The sequence below is a fragment of the Odontesthes bonariensis genome, chromosome 2, assembly GCF_027942865.1.
Source record: "Odontesthes bonariensis isolate fOdoBon6 chromosome 2, fOdoBon6.hap1, whole genome shotgun sequence".
In the NCBI taxonomy this organism is placed as follows: Eukaryota; Metazoa; Chordata; class Actinopteri; order Atheriniformes; family Atherinopsidae; genus Odontesthes; species Odontesthes bonariensis.
Genome location: NC_134507.1, coordinates 2,642,687 through 2,656,808, shown reverse-complemented (window position 1 = coordinate 2,656,808; position 14,122 = coordinate 2,642,687). Strand labels below are relative to the sequence as shown.

At 47.7% G+C, this 14,122-nt stretch overlaps 1 protein-coding gene and 1 long non-coding RNA gene across 5 annotated transcripts in view; one reads left to right on the top strand and one right to left on the bottom strand.

Annotated features, from left to right (window-relative positions):
* LOC142388710 (NACHT, LRR and PYD domains-containing protein 12-like) overlaps positions 1-14,122 on the top strand; it is a 245,195-nt gene that overhangs the window by 87,921 nt on the left and 143,152 nt on the right. Inside the window, exon 7 of one of the 4 annotated variants that reach the window (XM_075474268.1) lies at positions 7,552-9,328. The exons of the other annotated variants lie outside the window; for them this stretch is intronic. Coding sequence (XP_075330383.1) covers positions 7,552-9,328 — 1,777 coding nt within the window. The remainder of the gene's footprint in view (positions 1-7,551; positions 9,329-14,122) is intronic. 4 annotated transcript variants of the gene reach the window in all.
* Positions 10,101-10,521, bottom strand: LOC142388951 (uncharacterized). Its single transcript, XR_012770357.1, has 3 exons — positions 10,434-10,521; positions 10,258-10,346; positions 10,101-10,141 (listed from the first exon to the last, which is right to left on the bottom strand). It is a non-coding gene; the product is annotated as an uncharacterized LOC142388951 (long non-coding RNA).

Genomic DNA, 14,122 nt, shown 5'->3' with positions numbered 1-14,122 from the left:
GGACAGGAAGGTTGCAACCTAAAAAGGCGAACAGCTTTAATGCTAGGATCTCTGCTCTTCTACAGGCAACAGAACTACAAGCCGCCTAACATCTCTGCGCAGTATCACACCATTGAGTCTCGTTTTACGGTCACCAGAAACTGAGGAGTGAACCGCTGAATACGCACAGCTGCCTGGGGTGACAAGTACTTCAACATCTCTAACAATGCTCTTTGAGTCGGGAGCTACAGTCACGACTTGGCCAACTCTAAACTGCCCCCGCAAGGCATTCTGATCACAAAGCCAAACAACATTGCCAATGGAGACATTTCTTTCCGTGGTGTGCCACTTGGACCTGACAAACAGGTTTGGGCCTGCAAGCTGGCACCATGCTCTCCAGAACTCGTTGACCTGGTTTTGGATCTCTCGGAGCCGCTTGTGGGGGTAGTTCTGGAAATCAAAGATCTTGACATCACCGCTATGGGATGCTCGGCCTAGAAGGAGTGAGTTTGGTGTCACGTACTGAACACAGTCCTCCCGACTTTGTGCTCTTGCGTCAATGGACCGCTCATTGGCCAACTTGGCTGCCATCTGGAGGGCTGTGAGGAACTCACTGAAGGTGAGGTTTGTCAAGTTACTCAAACTTTGAAGAGCTTTCTTGGCGACCCTTATGGCAGCTTCCGCAGCTCCATTTCGATACGGTGAATCAGCAGGGAGCACTTTCCTTGTCCAGCTTGTCCCGTTCTTCACAGCATATTCCTCCAGGTTGGATGTATCCTGGCTACTCAAGAAGCTGTACAAGTCCTCCAGCAGAGACTTTGCACCGACAAAGTTAGTTCCAGGGTCCGACCAGACCTTGGTTGGGTGGCCTCTGATGGCAGTAAACCTTTGGTAGGCCATGAGGAAGCTCTCTGAGGACATGCTGTTGACAAGGTCAATGTGCAGGGCCCGGCTTGCCATGCAGCAGAAGACGACCCCCCAGACCTTCATAAAGACTCTTCTTTTAACATCGTCTCTAACCAGGTACGGTCCAAACAGGTCAACGGACATAAACTGGAACGGTGAAGCAGGTCTTGATCTTTCCACTGGCAGGTCACCCATCACTTGTTGGCAGACTTGAGCCCTGGCCTTTTTGCAGTGGACGCAGTGGTTGATGACTTTTTGAGCCAGCCTCCTGCCTTGCACGACCCACGCCTTCTGCCGCATTCTTAGTAAAGTCCCAGCAACTCCTTCATGGCCTTCCTGGTGACTTTGGCGTGCCAGTAGAGTCCCCAGCCAGGTGTTGAAGGGGATCAGTGGAACAGCCTGGTCAGCTTCCTTGAAGTGCTGGATCCTGCCACCGCACAGTAACAGCCCACTGGCCTCATCCCTGTAAGCGACCAGCCTATCTGTCATAGTGCTGGGAAAGGTGGCCCCTTCTTGGGCCGCAAGGCAGAGGTCTCGGAAGGGATCCTCTCTCTCGGCCACAGTGACTATACCGGCCAATGGGACTGCCTCCCACTTTGGTTTTCCCCGGACTTGACCATGGAGAAACTTCTTTGCTGCCCTCCAGACAAGTGTGAAAGACTTTACCAGTCTGGTTAGGCTGCTGAATCGCTGGATTTTCACCAGGTTTGTGACTGCAGCTCCAGCAGGAGGCCTGTGCAGATCGGCAGAACTTGAGATCGGTTGCAGTTTGGCTTCATTCTTTGCTCCAGCTCGGGTCAGAGCAGCGTCGAATGCCTTCTTCTGGATGCGCATAAGGTTCTCTCTGGCTTCCACAGCAACATCTTTTGCGGACTTCATTGGCCACTCACTCTCTGGCAGACTTAGAAACTTGGGACCCCGCTGCCTTCATCCAACTCCTTCGGGCTTGCCCCTCTTGAGATAATATCTGCGACATTAAGATGCCCGGGGATCCACCACCAGTCTTGGACATTTGTGCTGCCTTGGATTTCTCCAATTCTATTGGCAAAAAACGTTTGATAGCCATAGCTCTCACGTTGGATGGCACCCAGGACTGTCTGGCTGTCAACCAGGTGATACCACTTCTCCACGCAAATGCTGCAATGCTTCTGGAAGGGCTTCTTCAGACGAGCAGCATAGACAGCCCCGCAGACCTCAGCCTTGACAGCGTCGTACTTGTAGTCTAAAGGTGTCAACCTGGCTTTGGCTTCGACCAGTCGTAGGGTCACGTCATGTGGCATTTTCCACCGTAGGTAGAGTACAGCACCGTAAGATCGCTCGCTGCCATCGGAGAAGGTGATACCGCAGGGCTTGGCATAAGGGTCAGGTGGCGTCAAGGCTCTGGCAAATTTCAACTGGCTGAGCTCAGCGTAGTCTTCAAAGAGGCAGATGGCGTCTTCCCGGAGGCCCTCAGACAAAGGTGCATCCCATGTATCCTCTGGTAGACTGTTGTTGACCTTTGCTTCCTGAAATGCTGTTCTCACCAGGATGGCTCCCTTCTGTTTGACCGGTGTCGCAAGGCCGAGGGGATCATACATCCCAGAGACTTGACTGAGGAGCTCTCGCCAGGCGAGTGGATTTGGCACCTGGACCCTGACTTCCTCCTTTGACAGGTTTCTTCCAAGCCTCATTTTCTTCTTCTTTTTAGAGAAGTTCACAGCCACCATCAAGTGAAGCTTGTCACTCTCTGGATCATACCCAAGACCCAGGGCTTTGTTGTTCTCCTTTGCAAGTTGGTTTGTGAGGACCATCACTGAGGGTTCTTTCTCCTGGGAGTCACCTGATTCTGACCTACCACCTTGGCCTGAGTAGACCCATGGCTTCAGGTGGAATCCACCTGCTTCCAGGATATGCTCAACATTTGCCGTTACTTGCTTGAGCTGGTGCAGGTCATTATGCGAGGTCAAGATGTCATCAACATATGCGTCTTGCTCCAGCACTCGACGCTCTTCTGCAAGATGGTGGAACATGGGCAGACTAGCTGTCTCCCTCATGGCGACTTGTGCAATACAGCCTGCTGGCTTATCGCCAATGTTAACCCTGGTGACGGCGTATTCCTGGATGTCCTCCTCCCAAGAGTCTCTCCACAGAAAGCGATGGAGATGTACTTCTTGGTCCTCAAGCCATACACAAGTGTACATTTTTTTTATGTCCCCAAGTGCAGCAAAGACACCTTGCCGGAATCGGATGAGGACAGCACGAATGTTATTGAGGACGTCTGGACCTTTGAGGAGTAAATCATTCAGGCTCTGGCCCTTGAATTTCTGACTACTGTTCCAGACAAGACGGACTGGTGTAGTCACAGAGTGAGGATTCGGGGCAATCAAGTGGCTGATGTACCACACGGGTCCAGTCCAGTTTGCCAAATCTTCTTTGGACAGTTTAACAGCAGCTCTCCGCTCGACCATCTCATGTACTTGCGCTTTGTAGGCCGCCTTCCATTTTGGCTCCTTTGCCAACTGCTTCTCTGTCCTCAGGAATGTTGCTTCAACAGCCCTCCTGTTGTTCGGCAATGCTTCTGGATCTTCCACCCAGGGGTATCTGGCATGCCAGTGTGGTTTCTCGCTGTGGCGATCTCCAGTGGTGTACGTCAGCCCACTCTTTATTTGCTCCAGTTCCCGCTCTTCAGAGATTGACATCTCCTTCCCTCCAGGCTGGCAATTTCCACATCTGCAGCCGCCGCACCTCGGCTCACACGTGGCCCCTATGCTGTCCCACTTCCACCAGTCCATGAAGTCTCGGATGGCGGCGGACGTAATGGCTTGGGTGAGTTGAGGTGGCTGCACTGAGACACGGTTGATGATTTCTCTGTACTCCACAGCTGCTGTGCGAATGGAGTGCGCAAAGTTGGTTCTGGTACCATGGGCTGTGACTTTAACCTCTTCCAGGAGATCTGGATGAGAGCCACCGACTGTTTTCCCAAGGGGACCATCCCACAGGACAAGGTCACTGACAGATCGCACCTTCTGAGGGACGAGTTGGCCTTCCTTGTGGCTGGTTAGGAGCTTGATTTTGGTGGGACGGACCAGCTCATAAAGAGGGACACCGGGGAATAGTTTTTGTAGAGTTTTGGGCGACGCACAGCGATTGACCTCTGCGATTCCGTCCAGCCCGTAACACACGAGCTGGTGGGATCTGAGGGTTCCCTTTGAAGTTGTGACCCGGATCTTCAGGAGGTAGCGCTTGGTCTCCACTGTCACTTGCATCCCACCGACTCCATTGACTATGAGCGTCACATCCTCACTCCTCAAATTCAGCTCACCAGCAGCCTCATGGGTGATGTAGTTCGTGTCGGACGCCAAGTCTATCAACGTCCCAATCTTCTGGACAGCATTTGCAGTGACTTCCAGGATCATCATTATGACAGGGAACTCTTCTAGACCATTTTCTGCTAGCAGACTCCTCTCTGGCACAGCTGAACTGAATGTCTGTTGAGCAAGGTCGGGGGGCAGGCTTGTCAGGAACTCTTCCTGTGTCTCGGTGCCCTTTTTCCATCCACCTCTCGATGGACTGGGCTTCGGCCTCCGTGGCCCATCTCATTTGCTTAATTGGTCTCTCGGCAAATCTTGATGAGTCAGTGGTGATGTGAGATTCTCACATCACCACTGACCAGCGACCGCAAATTGAATTTGCTCCCGGGCGCAGTTTGGTCACTTATGGTCGTGTTGCTAGGCTGAAAATCGAAACTTAATCGGGCCAATCAAATCGTGAGGAGCGGGGTTGGAGGCCGGGCTACCTGGTGACGACAGAGGTGCTACGTTTCAGTGTGCAGTTCCAGAGAGAGATTTAATGGCTGCGCCCAGCGGACAGTCTTTCGAGTTAGCTTTGGCAGCGACTCTAGAAGATTTAAATATAAGTTTTTCTTTGCGAGACGAACAGATAACTGCACTTAAGTTTTTCTTGAAAAAAAAAGGACGTTTTCGGAGTTTTGCTCACCGGGTACGGTAAAAGTTTAATTTACCAGCTTGCTCTGTTGGTGGGACGACGCTCTGATTGGTTGTTTCCCCATCCTATTGCGTGGCGTTGAGTGCAGAGGCAACTTAACAGAGAACCGTTTATCCCGCCCACACTGCTATCCAGCGTCAATAAAAGCTGAACAGGTCTGGCTTGCCAGGCTAGTGAGAAGGAGTTAACGATGATCAGTGCTGTCAAGGCGTTCAGTGCAAAACTGTCATTGTACATTCAGCAAGTGAAAAGCAGCAGATTTCAGCACTTCCCCTCTATCTCAAAGATTCTGGACAGTCACATAGGTGCAGCCAGCGTTTTAAATGTGTCCAAGTACTGTGACCTCTTATCAAGGCTTGGACAGGAGTTTGCTGACAGATTCAGTGACTTTGAGAAACTTGAGCCCTGTGTGAAATTCATGAATGTGAACATAAGTGAGATTTCAGGACAGATGGCTGAACTTTTCTGTGTCGATCCTGAGGAAATGGAAATGGAGGTTATAAACCTTCAAAACAATGTGCAGTTTTAGTCTCAGCAGCATTCACAGCATTTCTGGAGCTTGGTAGAGCCAGATAATTATGAAAATCTTCACCAAGCAATGTCTGCTTTCTTTGGGTCTACATACCTCTGTGAGTCAGCTTTTTCTGACATGAATGTCCGGTAATCAAAGCTCAGAACGAGACTGACTGATGAACATTTAAATGACTCCATAAGAGTGAACCTAAGTGGAAACACTCTAGCATACACCTCTCTTGTTGACTCCTTGCAGTGTCAGTCATCTCACTAAATGGTTTTTATTGTGAATGCAATTTTTGTGAGAATGTGAGATGTGGACAGTAACATATTGTAAATGTTCAGGAAAAGAAGGCTTATTGAGTTTGTTTGTTCAAAATGAGCAATGATAATAAATGTTACAAAACACAAGTAGCTCTTGGCCATTTTTATTTTGTTAAAGTAGCTCTCAGAAGGAAAAAGGTTGGAGACCCCTGGTCTAGCTGAATGGCCGCCTCCGGGACGTGGTCGCTGAGCCATGTTTCTGTGAAAACATACACACAGCAGTCCCTAGTGTCCCGTTGAGTAGTCCGTTGTAGTTTGATGTAGTCAAAGTAGTCAATGTAGTCAAGTGAGCGGACGTTAGAGAGCAGGATGGACAGGAGAGCCGGTCGGCTAGCATTAGCCATCAGCCTAGCATGGACACCGGCTCTCTTGCCCCTCTTCCATCTTCTCTCACACCGCTTTCGGCGCCTCCTCACCCGGCCCTTGTCTTCAGGCGAGCTCGGGAATTTGCGAAGCAGGCTGATAGACTGTAGCCTGTCCTTTGTCTCTGTTGGTAACGCTCTTAGGGGAGTGTTTAAGTCCCATAAGTAGACTCCGTTGGTAGACTTGTGATACTGCATCTGAGTGTTGCAGTTTAGCGGCCTCTTGAGTACAGTTTGTAGATTTCAGACACAAAACTTAACGATATAAATACAATAATACACTAAAATTACACTGTTTTACACAGTTTTTTCCTCTCGAGGGGTCGCTGCGAAAACGATCGCGCCGCCGCTTTTTTTCAAAATGAAACTAAACCAACACAATAACCAAGATAGCAGCACCTGTGGAGAAGAGCAGAGTAATCAGACTGAAATCAGGACTAAATGAGCCAAAATAAGATGGAAGGAGCCACAGGTGTCCTAAATCACACAAATCAGCTCCCAGCAGAACAAACAGACACTCGTTAATACCCCAACCAACCACAAGAGGACCCAGGGAGTCATCACAGAGGTCATCAGGAACATCATTTAAAGCTGCAGTCTGCAAGATTTGTTGTTGTCATATGTAAAGTCCTACTTTTTGGCATTTTAAGAGTTTACATGATCTATCAGAACGCTTGAAGTTGAAAACGGTGACCTCCGTAGTCGCAAAATGCAAGAAATGCTTATTTTTTAACCGAAAAATAAAAAGTTATTCAACTTCCTGTCCCGCCCCTTCAAAACACATGAGAACTCGTCCACGTAGACGTGCACGCCAGATGCGCCTACACGACTCCTCATTCAACTCACCTGTCATTTGCGATCATGGAAGACACAGTAAGTAGACTAGCCCGTAATGAAGTTCAATAGTCCAGATAAATAAGCGTGGGGACGAGCCTACCTTGTATCGCGCGTGCACAATCGGTGATTGACAGGCAGCAGAGCCCAGCTCGTAACCTGATTGGTTACCTTTTACCGGTCCGGTCTGCAATTTTGTAAACAAACCTGCTGGCTTTGGAGGGACCTAGCGGGACATATAGGGGACCTAGAGAACTCATTTTTTTTTGTATTGGGGTATTTAATGTACTACTTTCAGAATCCCCGGACAGTTCCAGGCATTATGCTTGAAAAAGAGTTGCAGACTGCAGCTTTAAAGCTGAACTCCCAGTGAAATGGAGGTTTCTTCTGGAACACATGTCCTCTGTTCACTCTGCAGAAGGGAAATCCAAACCAGAATGAATACATGTACCTTTCATATTTGATGGTTTCATGATGGCACCTGCTGTCCCTGTATTCATTAACCAATCAGAATCCTGTTTGTTCACACAGTTTGGAGGCACTGGGTCTAAATTCAGACACAGAACACAACACAGATAAAGAAGAACAAATGGTGATGAATTGAATCTAATCTGTTTGTGTTTGGTCTCATTTGTTCTTTGGTCAGCAGATGCTGGTCTGCAGGAGGTTTTAGATGAACATAAGATGAGTCTGAGGAGGAGATGTGAACATGTGACTGAAGGAAGTGATGGAGCAGGAGGTGGAACCCTCCTCAGCACGATCTACACTGAGCTCTACATCACAGAGGGGCAGAGGGAAGAGGTTAATACCCAACATGAGGTGAGGCAGCTGGAGACGGCTTCCAAGATCCGCCATGACACTCCCATCAGGTGCCAGGACATCTTTAAAGCCTTAGCTGAGCAGCAGGGGGCCATCAGAGTGGTTCTGACCAACGGCGTCGCTGGTGTTGGAAAAACCTTCTCAGTGCTGAAGTTCACTCTGGACTGGGCCGAGGGCCTGGAGAACCAGGATGTCAGTGTGGTGATTCTGCTTTCCTTCAGGGAGCTGAACCTGATGAGAGAGGAGCAGCACAGTCTTCTCACGCTGCTCCATGTTTTCCATCCAACATTACAGCAGCTCCCAGCAGAGCAGCTGGCCGGCTGCACACTTCTGTTCATCCTGGACGGCCTGGATGAAAGCAGACTGTCTCTGGAGTTCAGCTGTCAGGTTGTGTCTGAGCTCACCCAGAAGTCATCAGTCAGCGTGCTGCTGACAAACCTCATCAGGGGGAACCTGCTTCCCTCGGCTCGCCTCTGGATAACCACACGGCCCGCAGCGGCCAATCAGATCCCTCCTGCGTGTGTCGCCAGGGTAACAGAAGTACGAGGCTTCACCGATGCCCAGAAGGAGGAGTACTTCAGGAGGAGATTCAGAGATGAGCAGGCCAGCAGAATCAGCTCCCACATCCAGGCATCCAGGAGCCTCCACATCATGTGTGGAATCCCAGTCTTCTGCTGGATCACTGCTACAGTTCTGGAGCACATGTTGACCCCCGAGCAGAGAGCAGAGTTGCCCAAGACCACCACTGACATGTACTCCCACTTCCTGCTGGTTCAGACACAGAGGAAGAAGAACAAGTACCACCAGGGACCTGAGGCGGGTCCACAGGGGCTGACCAAGGCTGACAGGAACGTTCTTCTGAAGCTGGGGAGGCTGGCGTTTGAACATCTGGAGAAAGGAAACATCATGTTCTACCAAGAAGACCTGGAGCAGTGTGGGCTGGATGTCCCAGAGGTATCGCTGTATTCAGGAGTTTGTACAGAGATCTTCAAAAGAGAGTGTGAGATCTTCCAGAAAGCAGTTTACTGCTTTGTTCATCTGAGTGTTCAGGAGTTTCTGGCTGCAGTCTACATGATGTACTGCTACACCAACAGGAAGGAAAAGGTGCTGAAGAGCTTCCTGGGAAAATACTACAGTTACTCATCTTTGGATGACTTCCTGAACAGAGTCATGGTGAAATCCCTCGATAGTAAAAATGGCCACCTGGACCTGTTTGTCCGCTTCCTTCATGGCCTCTCTGTGGAGTCCAACCAGAGACTCTTAGCGGGCCTGCTGGGTCAGACAAAGAACAGAACACAAATGATAAAAAGAGCCATCTACAACCTGAAGGAGATGACCACGTCCAAAATTTCTCCTGACAGAAGCATCAACATCTTCCACTGTCTGATGGAGATGAACCACCTCTCAGTTCATCAGCAGATCCAAGAGTTCCTGAAGTCAGATAACAGATCAAAGGAAAAACTCTCTGAGATCCAGTGCTCAGCTCTGGCCTACATGCTGCAGATGTCAGAGGAGGTTCCAGATGAGTTGGACCTGAAGAAGTACAACACAACAGAGGAGGGACGAAGTAGGCTGATTCCAGCTGTGAGGAACTGCAAAAAGGCTCGGTGAGTTGATGTGTTCATTGACTTCATGATTCAGTTTAGATTAGTAGTTTATTTCCCTAAAAGCCGTTTCTGCACATGAACAGCAGACACTGCACGAAAAGAGGGATTTGTGTCACTGTGGACGGCAGTGAACATCAGCGAATTTGCCTAATTTTCGGACGCACCTGGGCGCTTGCAGGCAGACAAACTTTAAGTTTGTTGAGCGAGAAAATCGTCGGAAACGAACCCGACTCGCGGCGGGCTCTCACAGCGGGGTGCTAATGGCTCAGCGATTAGCACCCCGCTGTGAGAGTGCCTGGACCTCTCACTGGCCTCGCTGGTATTGGACGAAAAAGGCACGTGATTACATAAAAAAGCTCCTGTAAAGATGACCGCCCATTGGCCAATAAGGTTAATATATGCATACTTTATATGGGCATATCATTCAGCAATTATGATTAATAATTGTGATTATGATTACTAATATTCCTGGGATGTTTGTGTACTTCATATATTCACGTCATTCTTATAAGCTGCACTATGACTAGGCTAATGCAGGCATGAATGACGTGAATCTATTGAGAATGAAAAAGGAAACTTTTTTTTTTTTAAAGCGCTTTTATTGCCACACCACACAATGTACATAGCTTACATTGTAATAAGAACCATGTTGATAATAAAGAATTGAAAACTATATGCACACACTGCTGTAGCCTACAATATACACAATAAGCCTAAACGCCGCCGTTTGGAATCCGCATTCTTCATTACTCCGGTCCCTGCAGGGTCTGCGGGAGTTGTCAGACGTCCTCATCCTGGATCAGAAGCTGGCTTCTGGGAGCTGTTGGAATAACCAATAAATAATCAAAACATAGTCTATCCATGCACAGCATATTGACAACTTGTCTATAAAGTAACAAAAGTCATATTGACAGCGTATATGTTCTTACTCTCTTTCACTCTTCTGTGGTGAGACTGTGAGTATTTCGGGTTGGCTTCAAGACGCGCCTGTAGCACAGCACACAGGTCCGTCACGCAGCTAAAAAAAACAAACAAGAGGAATGAATAAAATGACCAGTGCTTAAAAGTATGAGTGCCAGCCGTGGTAAAAGTCAGCGCCGCTCACCCTCGATAGTGTCCCCGTCTACCTCTCTGAAGTTCGGACTGTTTGACACCGCCTCCTTCAAGCGACTCGTTACATCCATATTGTGAGGTGACAGTAGCCTGTAAAAACAACAGGCCTATGGTTAATAAAAAAAAAACTGCATTGACGTAACGTAACATCGGGTCCAACTCAACTAGATATTGGGAGAACACTCACTTATTCTTACCCTTGACCTGGATAATAATGCCACGGTGAGTTATGCAGGTGGCGAACTGCTTCCTATAAATTGAAAACACGAAATTCATTTTTTTAAATAAAGCAACTCACACTGGTTTTCACGTGATGGACACAATTAAGTTGAGTTTAGCCTAAAGCCACAGTCAATAACCTACTCTTACCGCGATTTTCGGATTCTGTATCCGCCTTCTCTTGTGCGCTCTTCAACTTCTCTGGAATGTAACTTCAGTCCGTTCTCGACGGCCATCTTGCCTCCAACCTAGCGAATCTCTGGTCGATTCCCTCCAGAACCCTCTCCACGACCGTATCCACAGTGCTGGCCACCATACGAGACATCCCGGTCATAGCATTCAACAGGACTTTCATTTTATCTGCCTGTAAGCAAGTGAGTAAGTAAGTTTAATATACAGCACATTTAAAATCAGCGAGAACTGTCCCAAGTGCTGTACAGTGTCAACAAGACTAAAATTAAACAATCAAATGGTCATGTGCAAGTAGAAAAAAACACACAAACCTGTAGACCCGCAGAGAGTTGCTGGGGAGTTGAAAGCAAGTCGTCTTCCAGCCATTGTATTCTGCAAACCAGGACAGTTTTCACAGCACGGGACCTCAGCGATTTCTGTCTGCCTTTCTGCCGCCAGATCTGCTCCTTAAACTTTTTGTTTACACTGCACGGCACAATGTTTCTCATACGTGATTGAACGAGAGCTTATGCGAGCCGTTAAGCTCCACCAATCATATGCGTATACGTCATTACACGGAATACTCGCGAGACAACCTCCCGTCCTTTTGCTATTTAATGTTGTCTGACCACAGCTGGCAATTTGCACTGTTTTGACACAAAAATGGACTCTGCAAGGACAAAGAAAAGACCTCGGCGATATTGTGACCATTGTGACACCGAATTAAGCCATATACAATAAAACACTGAGCGCACTACTGCACATTATGTATACAGGCCAGATTTCTATATTTTTATTTCTATATTTCTATTTTATTTAAGAAACCTTTTAGAATATTGCTGTTGCATGCTTATTTTATCTTTATCTTATCTTTATTATTATACATTTGGACATCCAGTGCGGGCAACAAAGAAAATAATTTCATTGTTCAGGGAAACACGTTTCTAACTGCACATATGACAATAAACCTTTGAATTCTTGAATCCTTGAATTTTGCCCACAAAAAGCGGTATTACAAAAGAGGTGTTTGGGAGAAAAAAAAACAGATATGCATCACCTGTCACCAGCAGACAGTGTGCACCTCTTCTTTTTCAAGGCAACACAGCAACAAACTTGGCTGGAGTTGGAGGTGATAGTGATGAACGTGTAGAAACAGGCCTGCCCACCCCCCACCTCACCTCACCCCACCCCACTTGAAAATGACTGTGGCAGCTCCTGACCTGATCACTGGCATTTACATATTAAAGGCTCTCCTAAGTAGGGGAGGGGAGGGGGGCATGGGGGAGCAGTTGCCAGGTCAATTTGCGACAACTTGGGCCAAGTTTTCACTTTTACCACCGCAAATGCAGGGGCTTAACGTATGCGGACATGTAAAGGCTGATTCATACTCGGCGCAAACGCGCAACTGTTCTGGCTCGAGAACCATTAATGACGTCATCGAAAGCGCCAGCCCCTTCACAGTTCCTTTAGCTCATAAGCGCAGTTTGCGCCGAGAATGCGTCACATTTGCAGTTCTCTCCGGACCAGCGAGCATCACTGTTGAGGAAACAAGCTGAAAAGCATATGAAGAAAGCATACACAATGCCACCTGTGGTGTCACGTCAGCAGAGGCTGGCACATCTGATGCGGAATGAATTTACTCTGGGTGTAGAACTGTATATGTATCTCAGAGCTAAGTGGCTGCGGCAAAAACAGAAGAGAAGGTGGAATGTTTGTCCTTTGCAACAAGACGAACTTTGTCAAACGTTGTCCCAGTGTAACTTCATAGACGTGTCGTACAGATGTTTGTAGAGGCGCACCCTCTCGGTCACCGCGGTCTCTGCAGTGTTCATTTTTTCTTTTTCTTGGTCAGCTGTTTCCAGTTGAGCGCGCGTGAAGTCAGAAAAAAAGTTGTGTGCCCGCCCTTGCGCCGCGCGAGGATTTTCTAGCTTGCGACGGGGGGCGTGGCGGAATTTTGGGACACGTGACCGTTTGCGCCATTTGCGACCAGCTAGTATGAGCGAGGTTGCGCCGAGTAAGAATCAGCCTTAAGGGGCCACATACATCCACAAATCCCTCTTTTCATTCAGTGAGAGATGTTCTGGAGAACCTGCAGACAGGTTCATCTGGACCTTTCCCACAGTTGCTGCTCACATGTGCTTCACAGCAGCAGACCTACTGTTGGAGACAGGAAGCCAGCATTAACCTGCTGTTTCCACTGTTTCCCATGTAGGCCTGCTTTAGGCCCACATGGCCGGTCCCCAACACAACCAGAAGCTAGGAAATCTGCCCAGTTTTTCAGATCGGCACATAAAGAGTGTTTCCATGGCAACCTGACTCACAGGAGAGAATAGAGGTGCACCGAATATTCGGCAACCGAAAATATTCGGCCGAAAACGCAAAAAAAACACATTCGGCTTTCGGCCGAAAGCCAAATGAGTGGCCGAATCGGAGGCCGAATAGTGGTGACGCAAAATTATCCACTTCCAGACGGCGGAGTCGACAGAACCAAAGTCATCTGTAAACTCTGCCAATATGCCGCCCATTGATTCAATGCGAGACTCGGTTCTTTTCACAGATGTTTATTAACGCCACATCAACACCGTATAACTAAATGTTCAAGTAAACAAAATAAAATACAACATTAGTTGTTGTAATCATTAAAGAAATAGCATTCTTAGCATTGTCGCTGGTACCAATAAATAATCAAAGTAATACTGGCCACTTTAGCTGCTTCTCAACCAATGGCAGAGTCATTCCCCAGGGGCAATCTTCACGGTCAGAACTAGGATTATTTAACTTTCACTTCTCCTATGCATCACATTCACACAGTTACAGCAAACACCACGAAGCATGGAGGAATAAAATAAAAATAAACTAGCAGGTAACATCACCGCTACAGGTGCTCCTCGGTCTCTGTGTGAAGCTCTCGGAGCTAACCGACGCTACTTCCTGTTTTACTTGTTTCCATGTAAAAGCATGTATTTCAAAATAAATTAAAAATAAAAACTCCTGCATTTACAGCCAAGTTGAATTGTCTTCTCAGCGTAGTAGTTTCAGTCTAAAATATCACTTAAAGGCAAAACACACAAACTACAAAAAGAACCTGCCACTGTTCCTGAAGGAGCAGGCTACCTAGACTCTATGCCAAAAAGGACACTCAGATAATTTGTTATATTGCATGTTTTTACATTTTTGTGTTGGAACGCTTTTATAATATGTTGTATTTTTTGTTGTATGAAATGAATGAAAAAAACCCCAGAATGAATTGAAAATGGGAATTAATGAAACTTATCTCTAGTTATTAGTTAT